The sequence below is a fragment of the Lynx rufus genome, unplaced genomic scaffold (genome assembly GCF_022079265.1).
Source record: "Lynx rufus isolate CCGP_SWC_20201006 ecotype Redwood Valley unplaced genomic scaffold, mLynRuf1.p SCAF_3, whole genome shotgun sequence".
NCBI classification, from domain to species: Eukaryota; Metazoa; Chordata; class Mammalia; order Carnivora; family Felidae; genus Lynx; species Lynx rufus.
In genome coordinates, this window is record NW_025814845.1 from 99,255,157 (window position 1) to 99,281,230 (window position 26,074).

General features: G+C 38.0%; 1 protein-coding gene across 3 annotated transcripts in view; it reads right to left on the reverse strand.

The window, feature by feature from the left end:
* Positions 1-1,441: 1,441 nt before the first annotated feature.
* The window catches only part of TNIP3 (TNFAIP3 interacting protein 3), a 55,408-nt gene continuing 30,775 nt past the window's right edge, over positions 1,442-26,074 (reverse strand). The window contains exons 7-12 of one of the 3 annotated variants that reach the window (XM_047091172.1): positions 22,257-22,376; positions 19,285-19,410; positions 15,207-15,257; positions 14,179-14,277; positions 10,975-11,035; positions 1,442-1,569 (exon numbers count right to left, since the gene is read on the reverse strand). In XM_047091172.1, coding sequence (XP_046947128.1) covers positions 1,538-1,569; positions 10,975-11,035; positions 14,179-14,277; positions 15,207-15,257; positions 19,285-19,410; positions 22,257-22,376 — 489 coding nt within the window. In that variant the 3' untranslated portion in view covers positions 1,442-1,537. The other 2 variants (XM_047091175.1, XM_047091173.1) reach the window with 2 other exon arrangements.

Below are 26,074 nucleotides of genomic sequence, written 5' to 3' on the forward strand. Positions count from 1 at the left end.
AAGGGTACTTCTTGTATGTGTGTTCCGTTCTTATTCTGACAGGCACATCTCAGTTGGTAAACTTAATCCACCACTCAAAGTTGTTACTGCAATGACTTTTCCACTAATCCGAGGAAACAGAAATTAAAAAAAAAAAATGTGTTTCCATGAAACTGACTTGTAAACTCCATTGTTTTCCTGATTCACTTATGCTGAAGTATTGCTCAAGAATGGCTTGTCTCTTTAATAAGGAGCAGCGAAAACAAAAACAAAGCTTCAGAGAAATAACGTAAGAGAAGGATAGTTCTTTCTCAGGAATTGTGGTTTGAGTAGCTGGACTCAGGCTGAAAGTAGTTAACTTTCTAAAGCTCTTTCACTTCTCCATTACACGAAGTTTCAAGTATATTCAGAAACTGAAAAAGAAAAGCATCCGAGCTGGAATTAAGTAGTATAACTTCGGGAAGTCGGAGCTAGATAGTTTCGGCAGTATCTTGGATTGTTTTATGTGACTTCAGGTTCAGCAGATGCTCCCGGTTTTCTTTAGGTACGTCTAGGATCACAGATATCTGTGGATCTCACGCTCCTGTTATACATCTCACAAAGAGGATCTCCGGTTGGTCGTAGCAAAACCCTTATTAAATGGATGAACGGAATACTTTTAAATCTGCTTAGTCTTTAGACATCTGTCATGCCACTGTACAATTTAATTGCCACACAATGCGGATACATTCATTTTCCATTTTAATAGGTTTGAGAAGTCAGACATGTTTTTCATCAATAATTACTCAAATCCACAGGAAGAAAAAACAGATTTAACTACAAATCCACGTATCTCCGAACTACTACTGGACCTGTATATGAACACAGCCAATACCGTCATCATCACAGTAGGGTTTTCTTTCATAATCTAGTCCACCTAGAAATGAAGTAGGCTCACAATTTCTCATCATCTTAAAGGAATGATCTGTTTAAAGAACAGTTTCAAGTTTATATGTTATTCAGATTGAACCATTCATTGAGTTTCAGGAAGTATATACACCTCTTCAGTCCTATTGACAAGTTCACTGAGGCCAACAAGGATGAACACAGTATCTAATCAAACAGGGTAAAGAACCAAGCCCCTATACAACTAACGGGAGCAATGTTACAAATTTACCCCTGCAGATGCTTTTCCCCCAGGGAATACATATTTCAATCAACATATAACACCACTGCACCAAAAGTGGAGTCGCTGAAATTGGGAAATCACCTCTGTAAAATCTGACAGCGATATGCTGAAGAGAGTTTCAAAGAAGGGCGCATAATCTGTCTGCTTAATCTCATGCCGAGGAAACTGGAAGTTGTGTTTGGTTGTGTCACACTGGCTTCTCAGACTTGATCAGGATCTTAGCTGTCACAAGTCTTTTCCTCTATCCATGCCACAGGGAGACACTGCCGGGCATAAATAATGGAGTAGATGGTACGCAGTTGTGCAGACGCAAGCCACGGGAAAAAAGAGAAATGAGGGCCCTCGGCCAAGCTCTCCCTCCGCCCGTACGCTCTGCACGTGTGTGTGCTTCTACTGATTGACTTTCTTTTCTGAGGAGAAGCCTATGAAAAACAGCAGGAAAATGTTTCAGATTAAAAACTGAAAATTCATTTCTTTTCTTCTGGCTTAAGGCTAACATAAACATTGAGGCTGGCAGGAAAAAAAAAAAAAAAAAAGAGAGAGAGATTTTATTCATGAGTTCCCATCAGTTTACACTGAGAAATCAAGGGGCGGGAAATGGAGGGCTATTATTTTAAGCACTGACATATGCTTACCACTTTGTGAAATCAGCTGTGGCCTCGTTCTACTCACGCCTGAAGAGGAATAGTCGGTACTACTTCGTATCCTTGCTGGCATTTTGGTGGCTCAGGCATTAGCTTGTGAAAGTAAGTCATATATGATACTATGGGGTTCAGTACGTAGCCCACAGAATGACAGCTGTCACCTAAACTACTTTAAGTGTGGTAAAGGGTATGTTATTGTCAAAGCAATAGAAAAGATCACAGTTCTTAAGATGTGTTAATGGCCCATGAAGACCAATATGAAAAACACGGTATATTTTAGTAGGACTACAGGAAAGCACTATAGGGAAGACAAAATCAAAGATCTCCTCATGGCAACAGAAAAAATATATGTAACTTTTAAAATATAAAAAATAAATAAAATGTACACAATTATATAAATTTCAAGAAATAAGGTGTTTTCCTATTCATGATAACAATTTTGAATATATTGAATGTTTTATTTTTGCTGGCCTGCATTGGGTATTTCAAATAAACAAATGTTTAAATGGACTCACTAACAGTTTCCTTTCCAGGTTTAAAAAATATTCTTCTAAGGATGGCGGCCATTACATTAAAAAGGTATCCAATATGTTAAGAACATAAATTTGGACCCAGAAGCATAGTCCACAGGTCTAAAACAATCTAAAGTTTAGATTTAATACATTAATGATATCTTAAAACATTAAAAAAAATTAATTCTTCTGTAGTTTTTACAGCACTCTTGTGAAATAGGTACAGACGCAAAGGTCATTATCTCCATGTTTTAGATGGAGAGAGGTTGTGACCCACGAGATAATCCATGGCAGAATGGAAATCTGAACAAAAGCAAAAACAGGTCTCCAGTTCCTTGAAGAGAAGGCAGAGTCCCCATATAGTGAATGTGGAAGAGACTTCTGTCATCAGACTTGGCTCCACAGTTCTGATGGCAGGGCAAGAGAAATGCCACAAGGGAATCATGGGTTCTCACAGTGCTAGACACAGTCTGCTTTGCCTTATTGGTTGGTAAAGAATTCTACTCACTAATGTGTGGCTTATTATCTATTAATGGTATGTGTTACACTCCATGCTTTTATGTTCACAAGAGTGCATGTTAAATAGCATGATGCTGAAGTGATCTGAATAGAACCCAGAGATCTTGGTGGCAGAGGCCATGTCTAACTCTACATCAAGGATTAGCTGAATCTGAAGTCCCCTGAGAGGAGAGGGTGCACCAGTGCAGCAGAAAGGTTAAAAGGATTGAGGGGACTTTGCTTTCTCTTTCTCTCTTTCTCTCTCTTTTGAAGACACAAAACTTAATTTAGTAGAAATTTTGTAGCTCTTACATTCTCAGTGCGAACTGAGCTGTAACCCACTGCCCCATGCAGAAGTGGGCCAGTCTTGGGAGCAGGGAGGAAGGGAGATGGTGGGTAGTGGTCAGAGCTCAGGCCCTAGGAGCCCTGTTCTTCCTCACTGCTGAGGGTTAGGGATGCCACCCTCTTCCCCTGCCCCCCTCTGGGATCCAGGAAGGAGAGCAGATGGAATTTTAGGCCTGGGACCTCTCCCCGACACTCCCCTGTCCCCTCAGGTTGGAGGGGAACTAAGGAATCTGGGGAGAGAAGGGGACAGAGAAGGCAAAGATATCAATCAAGAAAGAGGAGGATCATGCCCACTCACCTCTTAGAATGTGGGTGCTTACGCATCAACAGTAAGGAAACCTAGGGAAGTAAACATTCTTCCCAGTTGAGACGCAATATGAAATATAAACCTCGCTTCCCTACAGAATTTTATCTTCCATTTAGGAGCTTTATTGCAATACCTAGTGGAATTGTGACTAGTCTAGCCTTATTGTGTGCATTTTTCTCATCTAGGTTCTATCTGCCTACCTATATCTATATATAATGTTAACTAGAATGTTTAGTCTTTGCTTATAAATCAGTGTCTGCATAGGAATATATTTACCACCTGCATTTTCATATGTTCCTGTACATATAAATATACATTTACACTTTATTTAATATTCCCTTAGCAAAATCACTTAGTTTACCAACAAGCTGAACTTTATAGCATTATAAGGTGAGGACACCTTATAATTTCTCCTGCAATTCTTCTCTGAAACTCCAGAAATGAAATAGGCATAAAACTATCTGTCTCTAATTGATTAATACTCTTTATTAACTCCTGGTAAGATAATTATGAAAGTAATATATTTAAAATTTTTTTTCACATTTATTCGTTTTTGAGAGAGAGAGAGAGAGAGAGAGAGAGCGAGCATGGGTGGGGGGAGGGGCAGAGAGAGAGGGAGACACAGAATCTGAAGCAGGCTCCAGGCTCTGAGCTGTCAGCACAGAGCCTGATGTGGGGCTCGAACTCACCAGCCATGAGATCACGACCTGAGCTGAAGTCAGACACTTAACTGACTGAGCCACCCAGGTACCCCAAGTAAGTAATGTATTTTATAAAAGAAAAATATTCTTAATATTTTACCCATCTGTAGTGAAAACCACCCAATGTAGCCTCTAACTTTCTTCTGTTTCTTACATCTCTTAAGTAGCTTTTACTGTTTACACTGGTTCCTGTATCTCCTCATATCACCAGGTACTAAAAAAAGTCCAACTAATCCAGCTGTCTTACCAATGTAAAATTACCAGTAATGGTTAGATACAAAGACAGTTATAAAAAGACACAAAATGAGAAAGATTCTGGCTTTCAGCACAGGGCCTTAGAATTTATTTAAATAGGGGTGCCTGGGTAGCTCAGTCGGTTAAGCTTAGGTCTTGATCTCAGGTTCATGAGTTCAAGTGCTGTGCTGGGCTCCCTGATGATAGCACGAAGCCTGCTTGGGATTCTCTCTCTCTCCCTCTTTCTCTGACTCTACTCTGCTTGCCTGTGCATGCATGTCTGCTCTATTTCTCAATAAATAAATAAATATTTAAAAAATGAATTTATTTAAATAAAATATATGAAAACGACAACACTACTATATTTTAATGTATAGCCAGGGGTTGTCCATATTGCTCAGTGGTTACAATGTGGGCTTTGGAGCTAGACTGCTCGGGCTTGTCTATGTTGTAGGCAATAACCAGCTATGTGGATTTGGACAAGTGACATTACGTCTCTGGTCCTCAGTTTCCACAATTATAAAACAGGAGCAACAGTGGTACTCATTTCATAGGGTTGCTATAAGGTTTTGAGCAATCCTGTGCCAGACACAGGATTAGTGATATGGGTTGAATTGTGTCCCCCCAAAAGATATGTGTAAGTCTTAACCCCTGGTACCTGTGAATGTGACCTTTTTTGGAAACTGGATTTTTCATACAGAATCAGGTTAATATGAGATTATACTGGATTAGCCTAATCCAACAGGACTGGAGTCCTTACAAGAAGATGAAAATTTGGACACAGACAGATAAGAGGGAAGACAGCCATGTGAAGAGCAAGGCAGAGATTGGTGTTCTGCTACCACGAGCCAAGTACATTCTGGGGCTACTAGAAGCAGGAAAAGGCAAGAAAAGAGCCTGCCCTAGAGGATCTGGAGGGGGCATGACCCCAACACTGGGATTTCAGACTTCTAGCCTCCAGAGTGTGAGAGTATAAATTTCTGCCATTTTTAAGCCACCTAGTTTTTGCTCCTTGGTTATGGTAGCCCTAGGAAACGAATTCAGTAAGTGTTCAGTTAATGAGTTATTATTAGACGTTAGTAAAGGCCAATTATAATAGTTGGACTTTGATCTTCTGTATTGTAAAGAAATAATTATGTTTTCTCACAACACAATCTCACATGCCTACATTTCATGTCTTTCCAAATATGTAAGAATTGAGCTCTAGCTCATTAGACAAAGTTCAACTCTGTACCATATGAAAAATTTGGAAGGTACAGAAGTGACTGGCAGGCAAAATAGTTAGAAAACATAGCCTTTTTGACATTTCACAAGGAAGAAACAAAACATGTTTTCAAAGTTATACTAACTCAACTATGTCATAATTGTTCTAGAAACATGGAAGTCATTTTGCATCCCATTCTGATAACAAATGAAATGAAATTAAAATGTTCTCTGTAAAAATCACATTTTTAAAAAATTTTTTTTTAACATTTATTTATTTTTGAGAGACAGAGAGAGACAGAGCATGAGCAGGGGAGGGGCAGAGAGAGAAAGAGGCACAGAATATGAAGCAGGCTCCAGGCTCCAAGCTGTCGGCACAGAGCCTGATGAGGGGCTTGAACTCACAAACTGCGCGATCATGACCTGAGCTGAAGTCGGACGCTTAACCGACTGAGCCACCCAGGCACCCCCGTAAAATCATGTTTCTAAACAGAAAGTGTAACCCCTTAACATCTGTGTACTTCAATATATTAAAATGCTACATGAAAATCTAGTGCTATGAAGAGAGAAAGCCAAGCAAGTCTTAAATGTCTTGAAAACCTTTATTTAAATCTTTAGTTTTTGAAAAAAGAATTTTCTTTTTGCATTTTTTTTTTTTTTTTTTTTTTTTTTAGAGAGAGAGAGTGTGCATGTGCAAGTTGGAGAGAGGGGCAGAAGGAGGGAGAGAGAATCTTAAGCAGGCTCCACACTCAGCACAGAGCCTGATGCAGGGCTCAATCCCATGACCCTGGAATCATGACCTGAAATCAAGAGTCAGATGTTCAACTGACTGAGCCACCCAGGCACCCCAGAAGACTTAATTTTCAATGCGTCCCCAAAGCATTCTAAAATAACCAGAGACAGTAACTGAGAGCAAAGATGGAAATTAGTTTACTCAAAGACTGTTCAATAGACTAATCCTTGGCCAGGGAGTCCTTCATTAGTCTACACTTATAGAGGGCCCTGCTGTGGTCCTCCTCTAGCCATCTCTCTCCTTCACCTGAGTCTGCTTTCTTCTAGAACAAGCTGTTGGTACCCACATGCAGATCCCCAAATTTCCTGCCCAACCGACCCTATTTCTGCTTCTGGGCCTCATGTGGTCCTCTTTCCCAAGCCTGAAGTGAAGGGGTGCTATTGTAGCATAATGAGGGGTATATGGATGAAGCTGGGATGTGCAAACGGGCTGTACTCAAATTCACACTCAAGACCCCTCCCACTGGAAAGGTGGGAAGAGAAGGGGATTGGCCATGGCTCAGGTGTTCCTGTGCCACTGTTTCCTGGAACAGAACTGGTTGGAATATGAGCATTTTAAATTTCATTCTGCCATTCCAGGTATATTTATCAGTAGGAGGATAGACTATAATAGCTTCTACGCTTGATTCATGACACTTAAATATTTAACATGAAGTATGCAGCTCTCCATGTATTCTTGCCTCAGGCCCTGGGAATGTTAAAGGAGGATCTAGTGGTGTCAGAGCAATTTAATTACTCATTACCCACTGTACCTTTGAAAAATCACAAGGCTACTGCTCTACAAACACTTCATGCATAGACATCAGAGCCGCTATTTCAGGTTAGATGATCTTAAGAGGAATAATTATAAGGATCAAAATATAATGTGCTATATATATTGCGGTAAAAAAGTAAATTTGTCAGGAGTCACAGGAAATTAATAAAAAACTGAGAACTAGGGCAATGTACAAAGCACACATACAAATTAGTATTAATTTAAATACCATATTTCTGAAAGGATCATTTTCATTTAAATACAAGTAAATTACTTACATAGTTATTATATGAATAGAATTTATGTGAGTTTTAAAAATACTTTCTGGGGTGCCTGGGTGGCTCAGTCGGGTTGAGTGTCCGACTTCGGCTCAGGTCATGATCTCACAGTTTGTGAGTTCGAAGCCCGCATCTGGCTCTGTGCTGACAGCTCGGAGCCTGGAGCCTGCAGCCTGCTTCTGATTCTGTGTCTCCCTCTCTCTCTGCCCCTCCCCCGCTCATGCTCTGTCTCTCTCCCTCTCAAAAATAAACATTAAAAAAATACTTTCTGTTTATAATTTATCAGAAACAGAACCTGATTTTCCACTCATTTCTCCTTCCATTGTTTGATTGTTGGTATTTATAGCCCAAAGAATAGGGTATATTGGCTAGCAGTATATTCCTGAATAGTGAAAGATAAACATATTAGCCATATAGTAAGATATTGAGTACTATTATTTAAAAAATCTGTATAATAAAAAGATTTCTAAACTCATATTTAATAATACCACAAAGCTACTTTTAAGGATTTTGAGCAACTGGGAGCACCTGGGTGGCTGAGCTGGTTGAGTGTCTGACTCTTGATTTCGGCTCAGGCCACAATCTCATGGTTCGTGGGATCAAGCCCCTCATTGGGCTCTGCGCCAAAAACTTGGGATTCTCTTTCTCCCTCTCTTTCTGCTGCCCCTCCCCAACTTGTGTGCACATGCTCTCCCTTTCTCTCTCTCTCTCTCTCAAAATAAATATATAAACATTTGAAAAAAGGAATCCTAGGGGCACCCTGGTGTCTTAATTGGTTAAGCATACAACTCTTGGTTTTGGCTCAGGTCATGATCTCATGGTTTGTGAGTCTGAGTCCTTGCATCAGGCTCTGCAATGACAGTGCAGATCCTGCTTGGGATTCTCTCTCTCTCTCTCTCTCTCTCTCTCTCTGCCCCTCCCCTCCTTGTGCTCTCTCTCTCTCTTTCAAAATAAATAAATAATATTTAAAAAAAAGGAATTCTGAGAAATTGGGTTGGACTTACAAATCAAAAGGAGCTTTCCAATTAAATGAAAGAAAAAATAAGAAGAATCGCCACTGAAATTAAATAATGGCACATGAGATGTTTTTGTTCTTGTTTTTGTTTTTTGACAAGAGTGATTCCAGAGCTTTTGCCAATTTTTATGACCTGGCTTGAACTTTAAAATAGCATCAGCTTTGGAAGCTAGAAGAGGAGCAACAGAAATCAAAAACAGGTAGATTTCTGAGCAGGGAATTTCTTTCTATGGCCTGGCCCATGATCAGCCCTCTTCTCTGCTACAGAGAAGCCACAGTTAGCTGCAGAGCTGTGTTGGTATGGAGAAAGAAAGGTTTCAAATGGCAACGCATCCCATCAGTTTCTACCAGGGCTGCCCAAGCATGAACTCGTTGATAGCATTTATTATGTATTTAACCTTGCATTGTACTGTGTCTTTTATCTATGATATGCAAAATATCAAATGAGTAGCACAAATAACGTATGTTACAAGTTCATAGGAAGAAAAGACTATTCATGGTTAGATTCTGGTCATATAATTATCCAAGTTAAAGCCCCCATTCTCACTTTATATCAATCATTTTAGAAAATTTTAATATAGTGAGAGGGGGGTTTTCAAGAGAACGATAGGATGTGATTCAAAGATAGGTTTTAAAGTTCTATACATTTGGAATCTCATCTCAGGGCTAATTTTTACCAACTGCGTGATTTAGGCATGCTACTTAAATTCTCTAAGTCTCAGTTTCCTAATCTGTAAAATGGCATAATAACAAAACCTATTTTATGGCATATTGTGAAGATTTAAACAACATTTTAAAAATACTCAGGTTGCTACATAACAGAGGTTTTTTTTTCTTATTATAGTTTTAAATCTATAGACTGTCACACAACATATTACACACCACAAATTTCATTATGTTTCTTCCCAAGTAGACAAAAATCTGTGGGTCTTGCACACTGACTATAATATTCTATTTTTGCATAATTTTATTTAGTTTCTGAAGGTCATGACAATTCATTTCTATTTTACATAATTATTAGGTTCTATTACATTAGTCCGAGAAGAATCTAGTAGTGATATATAAATGTCTTTATGATGTTACTGAATTCTCTATGCATAATTGTATTTTCTAGTGATTAAACTCCACCTCAGAGAGAAGAGATCTTTAATATTCATTCTGGACCAATATAATATGAAGTGGAAAATTATAATTGGGTGGCAGTTCAGCTATTATACAACAACGGATTTCAAAACCACAGACATTATACAACAATCATTATGGTTAATAGTATGCCATTCTAATAAAAGCTCTCTGTTATGGCTGGAACCCAAGAACTTCATTAAAGCCAAGGGCTATATTCATAGTAAAAAGAAAAGAAAAACAAAGACCCACAGTTTTCTGATAAATAACTAGACATTTTATTATACAGCTCTCACTTTTTACCTTTTTTTTTTTTCTATAAGCCTTCTGTAAGCTATGGCATTTGCCATTCCTAGTGCTGCTGGGTACAGATGTCCAGGTTGTATAAAGCACAACTCTTTGTTGTAGGGGGCTACATTTGCATAGACTACCATGAAGAACTCTTTGGACTGTGAAGTATACAACCTGGAAAACTACATGTTATCCCTAGCTTTCTATTTCCACTCCATAATGGGCTCCTTATACTAAAAACCAGAATTCTATGATCTCAGATCTGAACTAAATGAGATCAAGTTTCAAGTATGACCTGAAATTGGAATATGGCTCATCTTCAGCTTTTGTGGATAGATTAAAATCTCTGGAAATTAACAACATAGAGTCACAAGTGTGTGTCACAGGAGATTTTTAAGCATGTAGCAGACATGGCTGACTTTTAACGATATGTGATGAAAACAGAGGTAAGATTATGGTTATGGCACAGTTTATACAGCCCATTCCTAGATGGCCTCCTGAGACCATAGAAATAAGTAGTAGAAAGTATGGCAGATTCTGGAAAGAAGAGGAGAATGGTAAACTAAAGAAAAGTAAGATAAAAGAGTAGTTAGTTGTGAGTACTTTCTAGGTACCTTTTTAGGTTTTTTCCAGTGTACTTAGAGGTGGGTGTTGTGGGCTACCTTGGCCTAAACTTGGAGTCTGACATTTAGTCACTAGGGAACACAGTTCTGAGTCTTTGTTTCCTCTGTCTGTCTGCCAGTGACATTTAAAACATCTGTCTAGCAAACTCAACCTGGAAGAGTGGATGTGCATCTGCCCTTTGTAGTGGAATCACAGAGCTTTGTTGTTGTTGTTACAGTATAGCTCTACTTGAAGTTTTCATTTCTAACCCCAGATGGGATACTGACTCTGAGACTGGAATGGGAACAGAAGCCAGGACTGAGATTCATGCATTTCTGCATTTGAACATTTTCTTTTTCTGAAGGAGTTCAATTTAACCCCAGGTGCATCAAATTAGAGTTGTGTATGCAACACAACTTTAGAGAAGGCCCTCCCTGAGTAGGAATGAATGTATGTTGAGTAAACATCCCGAAAAGACCCCATTAAAATGTAAACATGAAAGAATGCTCAATACAGCTGTGGTCTTACCATTTGCCTTGTGCTGCACATCTGGCGGAAACTGGTCAGGAGCATACCACTGATAGTCTGGCTGTGTGGAACAATACAACATTATAGCAATATGGACTTCAAACAAAACATAGAGGCGCATTAAATATATAATTATACTATGTGGCTTTTATTATGCAGGCAACACAAAAGTAATTTTTGTCCAAACCTGTTGCCAATCATGCTCATCTCTCTTACCTCCGTCATCACTATTACCATCTCCCAACCCCCCTCTAAATCCACACTGTGCACTGTGCTGGCCAGAATTTCTCGTACTTTGGGGTTGTGTCATGGTGTTTTTTATTTTTTTGTTTTTTGTTGTTTTTTTTTTTTTTTGAAGCAGATGTGTTTTGGATATCTGCAGAAGTATAAACACTTCTGTAAAACTTACTACAGCCCATAAACAAAACAAAGCAGTTTATCATCAATAAATACTATGTTTAAATCCCTCACACAGGAGGCAAAAGAAAGACCGAGAAAACAATTACAAGCTCAACGTTTTCTGGTACAAGGAAGAAATCTAAGCCGTTAACTGCGGACATGGCTTGTAGAGGCTCAGGATGGTGAAGCAGGGCAGATCTTTCTCTTTGTAGTGTTCCTCCGCGGAAACTCTTCTCTAAATCACTCAGGTGGTTTAGACTAGAGAGGCAGTGAGAGAAAAGGGCAGACTTGGATTTGCCCTGTGGGATTTTCTTCTAGGTTTCACCAGTTAAGAACATCTAGATATTGAATATCAAGGAACATGTCAAACAAACTGCATTGAATAAATCATGAGCTATAGACCTGCATTTCAAGATTCAGTTCTAAGATGAGAGTCTCTGTGTTGAACCACTTGGAACACAGCAATCTCAGGTTCACCTGCCCCTGAGGATGGTCTGTCTTCCTGCTGCCAATGCTCACCCCTGCCCCCTTCCTCCCCCAAGACACGGAGAATACAGACCTTTTGTTCTATTATTCAATTACCTCCAGAAAATAACTCCGGGAAATTTTCTCTAACAATGAGCCAACAGGGAGCATTTACAGGGCTGCCAGACCACTGAAAGTAGCCTTAAAGTTCAATTATCTGACAAGACACTAAGAAATGCTGCATTTCGTACAGTCTGACCCCACTTTACCCCCACTCAGACACCTAGACTCTTGGCTCCTTTTGGTCCACGAAAAAGCTAAAAGAGGAAATGAGATCACCTCTGTTTTTTATCTCCTCGTTTATTTTTAGATGTCTCAAATAACACGTAGGATAAGTGACGTGAGCCTCAGTTTTATATTCCAGGAGAGTTGCCAAAAGAAGGCAAATATACTGTAATTTTACAAACACTATCGCTTGTGTTTTAATTCAGGCTTAGAAATAAGCATAGAACACTAAATATTCTTTTAAAATGAACCCTGGGAGTTAAATTCCATTGTTATAGCAAGATCGTGTTTAACTGAATACTGTTTAACTGAATACAAGCCATTATATACATGACTCAGAATCTTTTTTCAAATACAGACCTTTATTTGGTGATAATTTTACAAGGTCTGGACCACTCCTCTTATAACTGATCAGGAAAGTTTGATGAGCTTTTAGACTAGGTGAATTTCTGCCTTCTTTCCATAAATGAATATTTGAAGACAATAGTCATTTTTACTTCTAGATGAGCTTGCCTGACTCATTGGCTCTATAAGTTAACCTTTCACAAGAATAATTCTACAATTTCCCAACCTGTAGGAGATAACTCCAAAGTACATTTCTGTCGCTTTCTGTTTCCCCCAATATTAATTTACTTCTACATTCTGAAAGCAAATTTAGGGAATTATACCTATGTTTGGGAATTCCAAGGAATGTTTCTGGTGAAGATTGAAAAATAAGCAAGCAGGTAAAGAAAAAAGGAAATGGGGGTGGGTCACAGAAGTGACATGGGGCAACAACACAAAATGAAGCAAATTCTCAGCAGTGTGCTGTGTCACACTGGGGTCAACTAAAGGATGCTCATTAAATTCTGACATCCTTCTGCCACCCGAAGAGTCATTACCTCCTCCCTTGGGAAAAGGGCTTTGAGTTACACTCAAATACAAAACTATGGCAATCAAAAGAATCATGCTCTCCATACATGTTCTGCTAGGAAAATCCCAGGTAAAGGGATTCTCAAGATTCTTTGCATAATTAAAAACACAGCTAATAAAAACTAAGGAGGAGGGGAGTTGTCTGAACATTTCCAAAATGCAAAAAAATGTATGTTTTTTCCGGTATGAAGATTCTATGTAGCCAAAACACAAATTAGAGACGCATCCAGACCATGGGGGAGGGTGGGTGGAATACCGCTATGGAGAAAGGAAAGAAGGGTGCTTTGGTTCTGACTTATTCAGGTTGACTGTCCAAATCAATTCCACTCACAAATAATTGCTCCACTATTCGTTTCATTTTGCCTGGGTAGACACAGTCACAGAGAGCAACTTAAGTGGGTCACTTTTTCTTGGATGCTTTAGGAATATCCTTTTAATTGGAAAATGTCAAAAACTCTGTGGCACAAATGTAGCAATGTCCACAGTAGTTCAACATAAGTTTATAACTGAAAAAGGCATCTCTCAGACTTGCTATATTCACTTTGCTTTTTCTTTATAGACAAAAATGTCCTCTTGGAAGACTCAGGCATTTCATTTAAAAGGACCTGTATAAAATGTTATATGTTCTTTCAAAGAATTACAGCTTAACTTGATACATTTCAGTTAATTCATTCATATCTATGTGTGGTCTGTGGGTCCAGTGTCCCCAAAAGATGATTATAGTGTAATTGACCACTGTAACTGTAACATAGAGGCTGGGATTAAAAGAGGCTCTTTCTGTGGAGAATATTACATGCTCAGATTACAGAGACAGACATGATTTCTTTTTTTTTTTTAATGTTTATTTATTTTTGAGAGAGACAGGGCATGAGCAGGGGAGGGCAGAGAGAGAGAGAGGGAGACACAGAATCCAAAACAGGCTCCAGGCTCTGAGCTGTCAGCACAGAGCCTGACGTGGGGCTCGAACTCACAAACCGTGAGATCATGACCTGAGCTGAAGTCGGACGCTCAACCAACTGAGCCACCCAGGTGCCCCTGAAACAGACATAATTTTTACCAAAAAAAAAAAAAAAAAAAAAAAAATACCAGCACTTATTAGATAATATAAGCACTTGTATGTTTGAAATGCAAGCTGTTACTTACTGGGTGCTTATGTAGATCTTGTGCAGTCCCAGGGTCTGCCAGTGTGCATGGATCCCGCAGATGGAAATTGAAGCCACAGTTACAGATTGGGAAATACATCTGAGGAGGATAATATTGTCCGTTCACTGGAAGTGGGTAGAACTGGGGAGCCACATTGACACTTCACTGATACTTGCTTCATACAACCACAGGTTTGGCTTAAATCTTAAAGTTTAGATTTAACTCTTGCATAATCTACTCTTGCATAATCCTAACTCGACATAGTAGATGTATCAGTATAGACTCTGGACTGATATAGATAAGGCTCGTGGGTCAAATTTCACTTAGGGTGAAACTCTAATTAGCTTTTCATTTTGAAGAAGTTGGAAACACTTGAAAAGAATAGAGTTAACATGATGTTTTTGAGTTATCTTCAGAGAGGATCCTTGCTTAAGAAGAATCAGCCAGTAAGCCATAAAACAAGTGTTCTTAAATTGTAGCCAGAGATTCCTACAGCATAACTAAAGTCCAGAGAGGAAATCAAGAATTAAGAGAAGAAATATTCATTCCTGAAGGCTACTAGAGAACCAATGGGACAGAATTCTTCAGTGCCCAAGAAGATACTGTATTTTCTCAAAAAAAAGGCACAAATAATTGATTTAATTTTTGAAATGTAAATTGTATAAGCAATTGCAAAAATACCAAGGAAATATATTTCCCAGGTGTTCGTGGGTCTGTGACGAGATCTCCTTAGTGTGAACACACACTAAGGCTTGTGCTACTGCTAACATGTTCCGAAAAGCATGTGTTTTTCATGCGCATTAGGGTTGAGAAACTTTGGATGTGCCTAAGCATTATGTGTCCACTGACATTTTAGTTGATAAGGAAAAGTATGGGTGTTCTGGGCCATCTTTAGCAGAGCTTGAATATGTCTTTAATTGGAACCACGAAGAACTGCTGTGCTTGGAAATACATGCGGGGGTGGAACATAAGGTTGCCATTTCAACTATGACAAGAAGATTGTTGAATTCAGGTCAGGAGCAACATACCTGTTTTAACTGCTTTTCGAGTTTTTCTTTCTCCATCTGACAAGCTTTTATCTATGGACAAAACAAAGACATCTGTTTGTGAAAGAGTTCACATGGTTTGTTCTAAAGTTACTCTTTACCATCTTTTTTAACGTTTACTTATTTACTTTGAAAGAGAGAGAGAAAGAGCGCATGCAAGAGAGAGGCAGAGAGAGAGAGAGAGAGGCGGGGGGCGGGTAGAGAAAATTCCAAGCATGCTCCACACTCAGCATGAAACCCGATGCGGGGATTGATCCCATGCACCGTGAGATCATGACCTGCGATGAAATCAAGAGTCAGACACTTAACAGACGGAGCCACCAAAGTGCCCCCTAAAGTTACTCTTGCCTGACCCAGCCGTCAATGACCTCCTCAGACGCCCAAGGGGTGAAGCACTGATAGCAGCAATGCCAACGGTGAAAACAGTCAAGTTTTGGATTTTCTAGAAGGGTACTGGTTCTATCTTGAAATTCCCAAATGAAGTTTTGGAAAGTTGAATACAGTTTTAAACTCTTCTCCCTATTTGTTGAAAGTATTGTAAGTCTAAGTTTTAGGCTGATATACTGGGATATAGATATAAATATCTAGAGACATAGGAATAGACACAGATACAGAAACAGCTTCCACTGCCAATTGAATGTACTGGAACTGGTCAGCTGTACACTCAAAAGCTTCCATCATAAATGTTAGAAGTTGTACACGTACTTAATCCATGCCAGGCACTGATCTAAGTGCTTTCCATATAGTAACTCACCATATCCTCCCAGTGCCTCTGTGTGATACTTAAATAGTATTATCACTACTTTGCAGATGAGGACGCTGAGACATGAGATGTTGAGTAACTTGTTCAGAGTCACACTACTGTACTTTCTGGCTTCTCACTGTTTAAGACCCAACCTCTTCAGTCAGAGTCACCCACTCTGGATTCCTTCAACCTCTGACACAACGACAGAAAGCTGTTTTTTCTTGGACTCATTAGTCATGCTATTGTCATCCCTCCACAGCATGGTCCACAACCCTGTGAGGCATATATCCCCACCGAATGATACCATTCCAAGTCTCACCTATCAGAATTATTCTCTACTTCCTTCGTCCTCCCATTTAACATTATACATTTTCCGTGTGACTTTTTATAGTCCAATGTGTATTGTGCACAGTCGACTTTCATTATCTGTGGTAGTTATGTTCTAATAAAGTCACCATGAACACTAAAGTGGCTAACTGAACCAGTGTTCCTAGAGAAATGCAGGGTTAGGTTCCTATGAGCCTCTGGTCATACCATTTTTGTTAACCAATCAATATATAATTTTGTTTTATGCATGATTCTGTTAAAGACATCTCACATATACCGTTGATGCATTAACATTGAACTCTTGGCCTACAGCACTATGTTAATCCCTAACCAAAGCTTATCTAGCATGTGTCTTTTCTCTGTAAGGCACAGCACAGCCTTCCTGTGCCAAGGAACACTAGGTAGTACTTCAGCACTACATTCGAGGGCCATGTTAAGCAATGAAAGAAGCAACAAAAAGAACAAGAATGAGAAAATGTGACACAAAATAAACCATAAAAAGGACATTTTTTATAGTCTGAGAGCCAAATCGAGGAGGCAAGGACTTATTGGACCTCAACTGGAACAAGCATATAAGGTAACTCAAGTTTTTCACTGCATGTTCACAAATGACTTTAGGTGGCACTAGTATTGATTTTGTTGTGACAAATACACCTTCGTGAGTAGGCAAATTCACAAACATGGAGTCCACAAATGATAAGGATAGACTATATATGTCCCCCTCATTGTACTGTGAGTCTTTAATAGTAGCAAGGATCATTTTTTAATTTCCTCATAGTATATAACAAAGTGCCTTGCAGAAAGAAAGTGAGCATCAAAATTAAATTACAAGGAACTAAAGGTGGCATGTTAATTGTACAACTAAACTCTACTTAAAAACGTCCCCTTCCAATAGACAAAAATCATTTGTGAAATACCTGTGATCCATGACCGAAGCTAGATGTTTTTGTATAGATTGTTTTCATTTAACCCTGAAAACAACGTTGCGATGTCTATGAGGTAGGAACCATCATCCATATTTTACAGGTGAGTATAATGAGAATTAGTAACTCACTTTTAGAGACAGAGCTTTTAGAGTTATAAGAAATATTTTAGAGGTCATCTGGTTCAACTTTGTCATTTTACAGATGAAGGAAGAAAAAGGAAGCACAGAAAAGTTGGAGAACTTGCTCAATGTCATTCCTGATTGTCAAAGCGGGCACAAACACAAAGCTTTTACCCCTAAATTTCTCCTACTCCTAAGTATCTCTAAGTATTTTGCCCTTCACCACACTTTTATTTTATCAGTCATTGACTTAAAATATCCTTAGTGATAGAATGAATAACCTCTGGTATGTAAGCAACTACGGCCAGAATGATTTGACCTAAAAATTCCTTTTTGGTCAAATGGCCCATTTGGACCACAGATAATATGCTATTCAAATAACATCATGCCGATTCTATTATATCATGGCATTTAATCTGTTGTTAATACATTTAACATAGATTGTTAAGCCATCTACCAGTTCCCTTTGTGAACTCTACCATCCTTTTACCAGAGTGAGTGAGACTTTTGAAAAATAAATGTTGGGACTATCATTATTTAAAGAAAAATGTTGGTAGTTTTAAGATATCATTAAGATTATCCCTTAGTTCATTAACACAGTTATCCCATACTGTATGTAGACAATGCATTATTTTGTTAATATCAACAGAAAGTTAGTTTGCAGATGACACAGAAATGAAAATTACTTGTAGATTATAGTCTATAGTATAATTAGATGGTTATGTGTTCCTGGATGCACTAGACCTTCTACAATGACAAGGACATTGCCAATTTCAGACATAAACTTATCATCAGTCTGAACTTAATACAGTAGAATGAATCAAGTTAAAATATGGCTGGAGGTAAGATAACTTGTGCAGTGACAACTTAGAACAAATTAAGGGAGCTCTGCATATAAAGGATACAAATTCAGAGTGATTTCCTCACCGAGAGTAATCGGAACTGAACTATTTTCACTATTTTCATTTTATTATATTTTTACCACGATTTTATTCCTCTCCATTTCTTGGAAAATAGTTCTGCCAAATGATTTTTGCATGTAAAATTAGGAATTTCAAGTGAATCCTTGAAAACCATCGGAAAAGAAATTAAATTTAATTCACAGTATACTTTCTATCAGGAAGAAGGGGATGACAAATAGTTAAAAATTTCTTTGGACACTAAGAATCTTGCAGCTCCAGAGCTGTCACACCATGTCCCGCAACAATTTCCTATTTACTTAGAAGTATTGGATGATTTTGCAAATCAAAAATTCTGTGGTTCATTTTCTTTTCTTAAGCCAAAATTGTGTTAGCTACATCTTCCTCATTAACATCAATATTTACCCATCGTGGCAACTTGCTGAGTCTACTCTTAATATATCCTATTGCATTTAATTGTAATGTGCTTATATTTAATATATTTTATTTCAATAAACTGGAAAATGCTATGTGGCTTCCTTGAGAGTGTGCCAGTCACATTTAGCTGGGGAACCCAGCGAACAAAATTCTCAGTATTTTATATATATAAATGACATTCAGAGATATGTATGTTTTTGGAAGACAGGAACATTCCACCATAGACCTTCAAAGAAAATGACAAGAGTTTAGAAACAACTTCAATGTGCTGGCGCATTTTGGATTTGAATTTTGAGTACTAGGTAGTTCAACTCCCATTCCACCAAGATAAATATTATGAGAAAAAGATCAGAAGAACTGGATTTTATACACGACTTTGGAATCCAAATTCTTAGGTTACTCCTTAATATACTTAAGTTAAAAGAAATCTCCAGTCATTTTCATCTCTTTGTGAGATTGTTTAAGAGTGATTTCATCCCAGGTGCTTACCTCTCAGAGAAAATCAATGTCAATTAACAGAAGCCCAAAGTCTTGAAAATTTTTAATGAAAAAAATTAAAAACAATACACATGAGCTGGTAAAGATTATTTTTGTTTTGACTGATACCTGAGAATTCAGCCTATTCAACTCGGATTGAGAAGTTTGAATAATTTGCTGTAGAGTCTCTTTCTCTTGATTAAGTCTTTCACGGTCTGATCGTTCCTTTTTGAAGTCTTCTTCATATATTTGCACCTAGGAAATATTGATTTACTGTTACTGTGAGCATCCTTTTATCCTAAGTCATTGTAAATGAATTTCAGAAGAGGTACTATCTGGGTTTGTCCTATCTGAATAATCCCTATCCTCTTCATGAATATTTTTTCATGGTGAGACTCTATTCTAATGAATATGGCCAAAATTTCATCTTTTGCTTTGTTTAGAATGGCAGTTCTCAACTTTTTCCTCTTTAATATGTGTCAGGAATTCAGAACTAAGGTAACAGCACGGATATTTTGGAAAAACAATTCCCCTCACCCATTATCCTCACCCATTGTCCTCACCCATTATTCTGCTGCACATTTCCTTATTGTGATGAGCCCTGCCCCCCAGGCTTAAGTGTCACTATCCTGGAGCAAGTCACCCATCCCTAACACAAGGCTTTGATGTACCAAGGGTGCTTGAAGTTCTAAAAGACAGTTTACTGACAATAGCTGTTAAGTGAAGCCAGTAAATATTGGCATGCTAGGTTCCAAATATAATAATAAGTTGAACACAAGATAGAAACAAAAGGCTCATGGATGTGGAAAAACAAAATGATTGTTAAAAGGTATTCACAATTTGCCCCCGTAATTTTGGGGGTATATCATTAAAAACAAACAAACAAGCATAGTAATATTTTAGTGGAGTGCCTCTCATGAAATACTCCAAATATTCCAGAAAAGCAATCAAACCAAAAGAAAAACAGATTTAATCATTATTGTTTTTAATTGGCATAGTGTCGACTGATGGCTTGGAGGCTAGTATATGGAACTATGAAAATAAATGAAGCTTAGGGAATGAGTTCCTTTAAGACAAGGATTTAAAGTACAACTTACATGGGAACTTAGTAGCTAGATTTCTGTCTATTAGTACTAATGTACACTGCACCTTCACCCCCAATAATGCAGCACATTCTAACTAGAGGCTGATTAAAGTCAATAATAATAGAACAGAATATAATAGGCAAGAGAGGATGAAATCAAACATTGTATATATATCTAGATGAAGATATACACATTTAATTTTGAAGGTTTTATTCACCAGAAGCATTGCAAGGGAACTACACCCAGCTAAGCTGACATTTTGTTTTGGTTTTGGTTTTAGTTAAGGGCTGAGGCTCATTTCCAGACAGAGTCAAACCAATGCTCTGTAAACAATTACCAGAGGCATTTGAAATGGGAGAAGCTCATCTGATCAAAACTGAACACTCTTTATCAAATACAATATGATAGCGTTGTCATCACGTCATTCAGGTGGCCAAGATTCCAACTCAGTTTCTTTGTGAATTTAACTCCTTTAGTGTATCATGTGACACTCAGTGAAACAGTGATTGTGGCTGAGCATTTAGAAATATGCACAGTTAAAATGTGTATGCATAAAGTTAGCAAAAGAGCCACAGAAAAACTAAGAAGATGGATTCTGGACCTCTTGAGGATAGTGAAAAAAAGGATACCTGCCACTGTCTGCATCCAACATGAGCTAAACCCTTGCTGTAAACTCCATGCATGTGTAAGAGTGACTCACTTGCATGTGGGATACATTATATGAGAGCATCCAAGATGATTCAAGTGTCCGAACATAAGAAGTAGTTTTTTTTTTCAGAGGAATCCTGGCTAGTGCCAATGGTACTTTAGGAGTTGAGAATTTGGCAGAGTTTTAATACTCTTACTCTCTTCATAGGCTTATTTTAAACTATGTATTTGAAGCTAAATGTAATGAGGCAGATCATTCAAATGGGGTTGACAGAAGAAAAAATTCAACTTTAACATCAGCTTCTCTGAATTTTTTACATTTACAGATAGGTTACTTCCTATGAAGTAATAACAATACACAGCAACAACAATAATATAGTTGCTTAATTCTTTGGTGTATTGCATCAAAAGTCCTTGTAAATGGCCTTGCTCAGAGCAAAACAGTCAACAAATCAGTTCCAGGGACATACTTCCCAGCCCTTTGTTCCATAACATCCTCTCCCCCATTGCTAATATATTACTGACAATGCGTGCTTCAGAGATTAGAATTCCTGCATGTATCCTATATTTATTGACATCGCCATGAACTGTCCCAGCTCTTTACCTTCATTAGTTTATTTAACCTTCTACAGGAAAAGAGATGTGTTATGCATGGGTGGCCCCTTGGCTAAGCTAGCTCCAGCTGGCTGAACTAAATTTAGACCCAGATAGGTTAGGCAGTGCCCACAGCCCTATATTGCTGATGTATATAGAAGCTTAGAGAAAGCCTCCTTTACTCTTCTGTCCACTTGGTGACATGGAGTGAGGTTGGGTGAGTGGGGAAGAGGAAGAAGAAGTGCATCAATAAATTGCTAGGTGGTGCCATCCATACGTGGCGGTAGATGAGCAGATCTGGCTCTTCAGAGATTATGATCACTGCACAGTATTTCCCTTTAAAACTGCCCTCATTGTTCAAAGGCCTGGAAACCAGCAGCTACGGAGTAACAGCGTGGCTGCTACCATTTGCTGAAAAGGTCCAGGGTTTGGGTTAATAGTGTTTTCAAAATAAATCATGTCTACATGAAGTTCTCTGGACCAGTGCTAATTAAATCTCACCAAAAAGGTTAATTAGTAAGTCCTTCTTTTAACCGTATGATCTTGGACAAGCCATTCAACCCATTTGAAATTTAATTCCCTCTTTCATAAAGTGGAAGTTGGGCTAGCCGATGTATATTCTCTTATCAAGCTTTAAAATTACATAATTCTAATGAAAATAAATGCAATAATTTTAGACACATTTTGAATAGGAAGACTTCCAAAACCATCCAAAGGAGCACGAACAATGGGCCCTGTGTTCTCCACATGATCATGTCACTTTCCACTTCTCACCTGCTGTTTGAGAACTTCCATTTCTGTTCTCATCTCCTTATGTCTGCACTCCAGTTCAGATTTTCCCAAACAATCCTCCGGAAATGAAGAATTCTCGATTTTCAAGGCATCTTGAAGAGCCTAGGTTATAAGATAAGCACACCGTTGAACTGAGAGTTACCACATCTTATGAATTCTTCTATGATTATTAGAATTATCTCAAATGCCCCCCCCACAAGAAAGAACTCCATTTTGATACCCCTTTTATGACTGAATTACTTTTCTTCCTTCTCATTTTCTAGCATATGATTTTTTTTTCAGAATCTGTCTTTTCTCCATGATGATGCTTATGTTATTCAACTGTCATTGTTATTAAGGAGGGCTTCTGATACTGATGTCAGGGATGTCCTGCTCCACCAAGCCAACCATGAAAAGAAAACATATCAATAGCCCTTTTTCAGATTTCCTGCTTCAATCAAAAGCAGACTCTATCAATAATGTTCAAACATTAGAGTATCAGAATCAGCTGGAGAGGTAGCAAATCCTTGGGCACCTTCCCCAGAGATCCTGAAACAGTTGATCTAAGGAGATGGTCTAAGAATCTGCAATCCTCAAAAGCTGACGCTGCTGGTTCCAGATGACATTTTGAGTGATACTGTGTTCTACAGCCCTGCTCCCAATAGGAGAGAAGAAAACCCACAGAAATGTGAACCTGTGCAGATCACTATTCCTTAGATCTGTTGCACTGTCCTCCTCAGTATACCATGCCCTGGCTTAGCCACAGTCATATTTATTCTCCAATAAAACATGCATGAACTCACTACAGGGTGCAGAGAAGCTCTGCTTTCTTGACATTCAGTACAACTTATTGGCTTTACTGTGGGGTGAGGAGATGAAGGAAACAAGAGTCTCTTAGACAACCATCATTATTCACTAGACCATAATACCTTACATATCCTATACTTTGTCAGATCATATAGAATACATTCTCTCTATCCTGAAGACCTTGGTTCATGATCGAGTTCAATAAAACGGCCGCCAAAATTAAGACATAACACACCTCATCCTGGTGTGGTCTCAGAGCCCACATAAGATATGACTACTTGCTCATTATCAAATGATCCCTTTATACAAACAGAAAAGTTTCGCTTTCAGAACTCCAAGACTTCACTTCCTCTGAATTTCTTTAGTAGCTTCAATGACGTTCGTTTGGTGGTACTATTTGTAACTTACTTTCCTGCATTACTGTACAATATGATCATAAAAGTAGGAAAAACAAAACAAAGTTATGGTCTTAAATATTGTAGGCAGGCTAGGAATTTCCTAATAGAATGTGTTTATAGTCTATGGATACTGTCTAGCCTAATGTAAATATCATTTTTCATGAAGTTGCAAGAGAAACAAGAACTTTTTTCTTCCTCCAAGAAGAATTTAAAGAAACAATAAAAGTTGTTTCATAATTTATGTTTTGTTAGAACTTGTTGTTAAGCTACATGGTTTTAAGAAGTAGTATATTAGTTACAATTTTTAAAAGTGGAGACAATCTAGGATGGGGTGAGCCAAACGAGTTAAAGACAATCAACTATGCCGATTTCATATTCTACACCTATGAACAGACTATTTTTGTGGGTGTTGTTATATTTGAATTTCCTGGTCTACCTTTCATGCTATTCAGGCTTCTAGAAAATTTTCAAATGAGTCATAACTGAAAGGTGAGTTTAATAGACATTTATTCCATCTTGGGGTTTTTTAACTTCCTTGAACAAATACCTGTAACCTATTCCAGAATAGTAATTTACTATCAGCACAGGCATACTAAACAGATCTACCCATCTCACAATGGTGAGATGTTGGACAAATCAATTTTGCCCATGGGTGGCATTGGCTGACGAGCCTCAGGTAATTTCTCTCACTTTGGTTAAACATCTGGCTTCTCTTTAAGAACTCAATGAAAACAATGCCCTTGGGTATTTCCTTCAAAGCAAATAAGCCGAATTGAGTACACAGAGTTGTGTGAACTTCTGAAAACCATATGTTAATTACTAAGCTGATATGCTACAAATTTCTGCTGTGGTGAATGAGTCAGCAGGGGGTCTGCTAGTGCAAGCAGGGTGGGCCCTGAATTCCAGCTGTGATGGAGGGTGTGCAAAATCAACTACCCAAATGAACGTTTTAAGTAACTTTTATTTATTCCTGTGCTAAGAGAAGAAACAATCCACAGTGTATGTATGAATAGTAATTGCTTACGTTTCATTAGATACTAATACATTCACTAAATGAGAAAAAAACCTTTCATAGCTCATCACTTTCTATCTATGCTTTTTAAATGATATTTTAAGGTATAGATGTAGTGGAAGTACAGCTGGCTTAAAGTATCCTTTTATTACTTTTTTTTCACTACTCATAAGTAATGTGTTATGCCTGCTAAAGCATGAATCTTGGGGGGCGCCTGGGTGGCTCAGTCGGTTAAGCATCCGACTTCAGCTCAGGTCATGATCTCACGGCTCGTGAGTTCGAGCCCCGCGTCGGGCTCTGTGCTGACAGCTCAGAGCCTGGAGCCTGTTTCAGATTCTGTGTCTCCCTCTCTCTCTCTGACCCTCCCCAGTTCATGCTCTGTCTCTCTCTGTCTCAAAAGTAAAACAACGTTAAAAATTAAAAAAAAAAAAAAAAAGCATGAATATTGGGGCCAGAATTGGCTACTGAACATATTATGTACCAGCTAAATTATTTAATTAATTTATCCATTCAATAAATATTTAAGAACATACTGTGAGCAATGCCCTATTGTTGGCATCCAGAACACAGGAATGAAAAAATTAGAAAAACTTAGGCTACATTATGTTGTATTTGTGAGTCCATTCCTCCAAATAAATGCATATTAAAATTATGTTTCCTACCTGCATTCTTACAAAGATGAATATATTTCATATTAATATGAAAATTTTTTTTGACTTAAAGGTCCATTTTTTTTCAGATTTTGAGAGAAATTAAACATATTAATAGGCCACTAAAAGTATTATGAGCCCTCAATACTGTGCCTACTATGCCAAATAGAGAAGTCGATTGTGCAGTCCTACCCTCATGGAGCTTACAATCAAGATTGGGAGACAGGAAACAAATAGGGTAATTAATATGAGACATGAAATATATATTAGATAGCAATAAATTCCAACGAAACATTAAAATAGGAATATCAGAGACAGAATATGTAATTTTAATTAGGGTAGCCCGAAAAATCCTCTTTGAGAAGGTGACATTTGCATAAAGGCCTGAATTTTACTCAAATTAATTTCTCTCATTTTCTCAATTTTATTATAATCACAAGAGTTAAAAATATTTTACTAACTTTGAAAATATTAGACTATAAATACAGAGACACAAAAATTAAGGGTACACATAGGAGCAAAAAACAGAGTTCATGGCTGTTCTAATTTCTATAGGGTGTATATTCTTGTGTCAACATTTACAGAAATGAATTAGAGAGCAGAAGAAAACTTATCAAATAACATATCACAGATGGGAAAGATTTCAAGCATAATCCCAACATTAGTTCCTCTAATTCATCTGTGGAGGATTTCCAACAGAGGATAAAAGGGAAAATTTATTTGCTCTAAATTTGTATCTCTGAACACTGTTTCCTCTCATAGAGAAGTGCATTGTTTATGACGTTAGTCTCTACTTTCCCATTTTCTCCTGACCAGTAACTTGCCCCACAAACAGATCAAATGCAGCATCACATTTGTAAAGCATTCTGTCAACCATACAGGCACATACTCAACCCTTTGGGGATCTTTAAATGATCCTCTGAACACTAAAAAGATACACAGTCCAGACTAAAA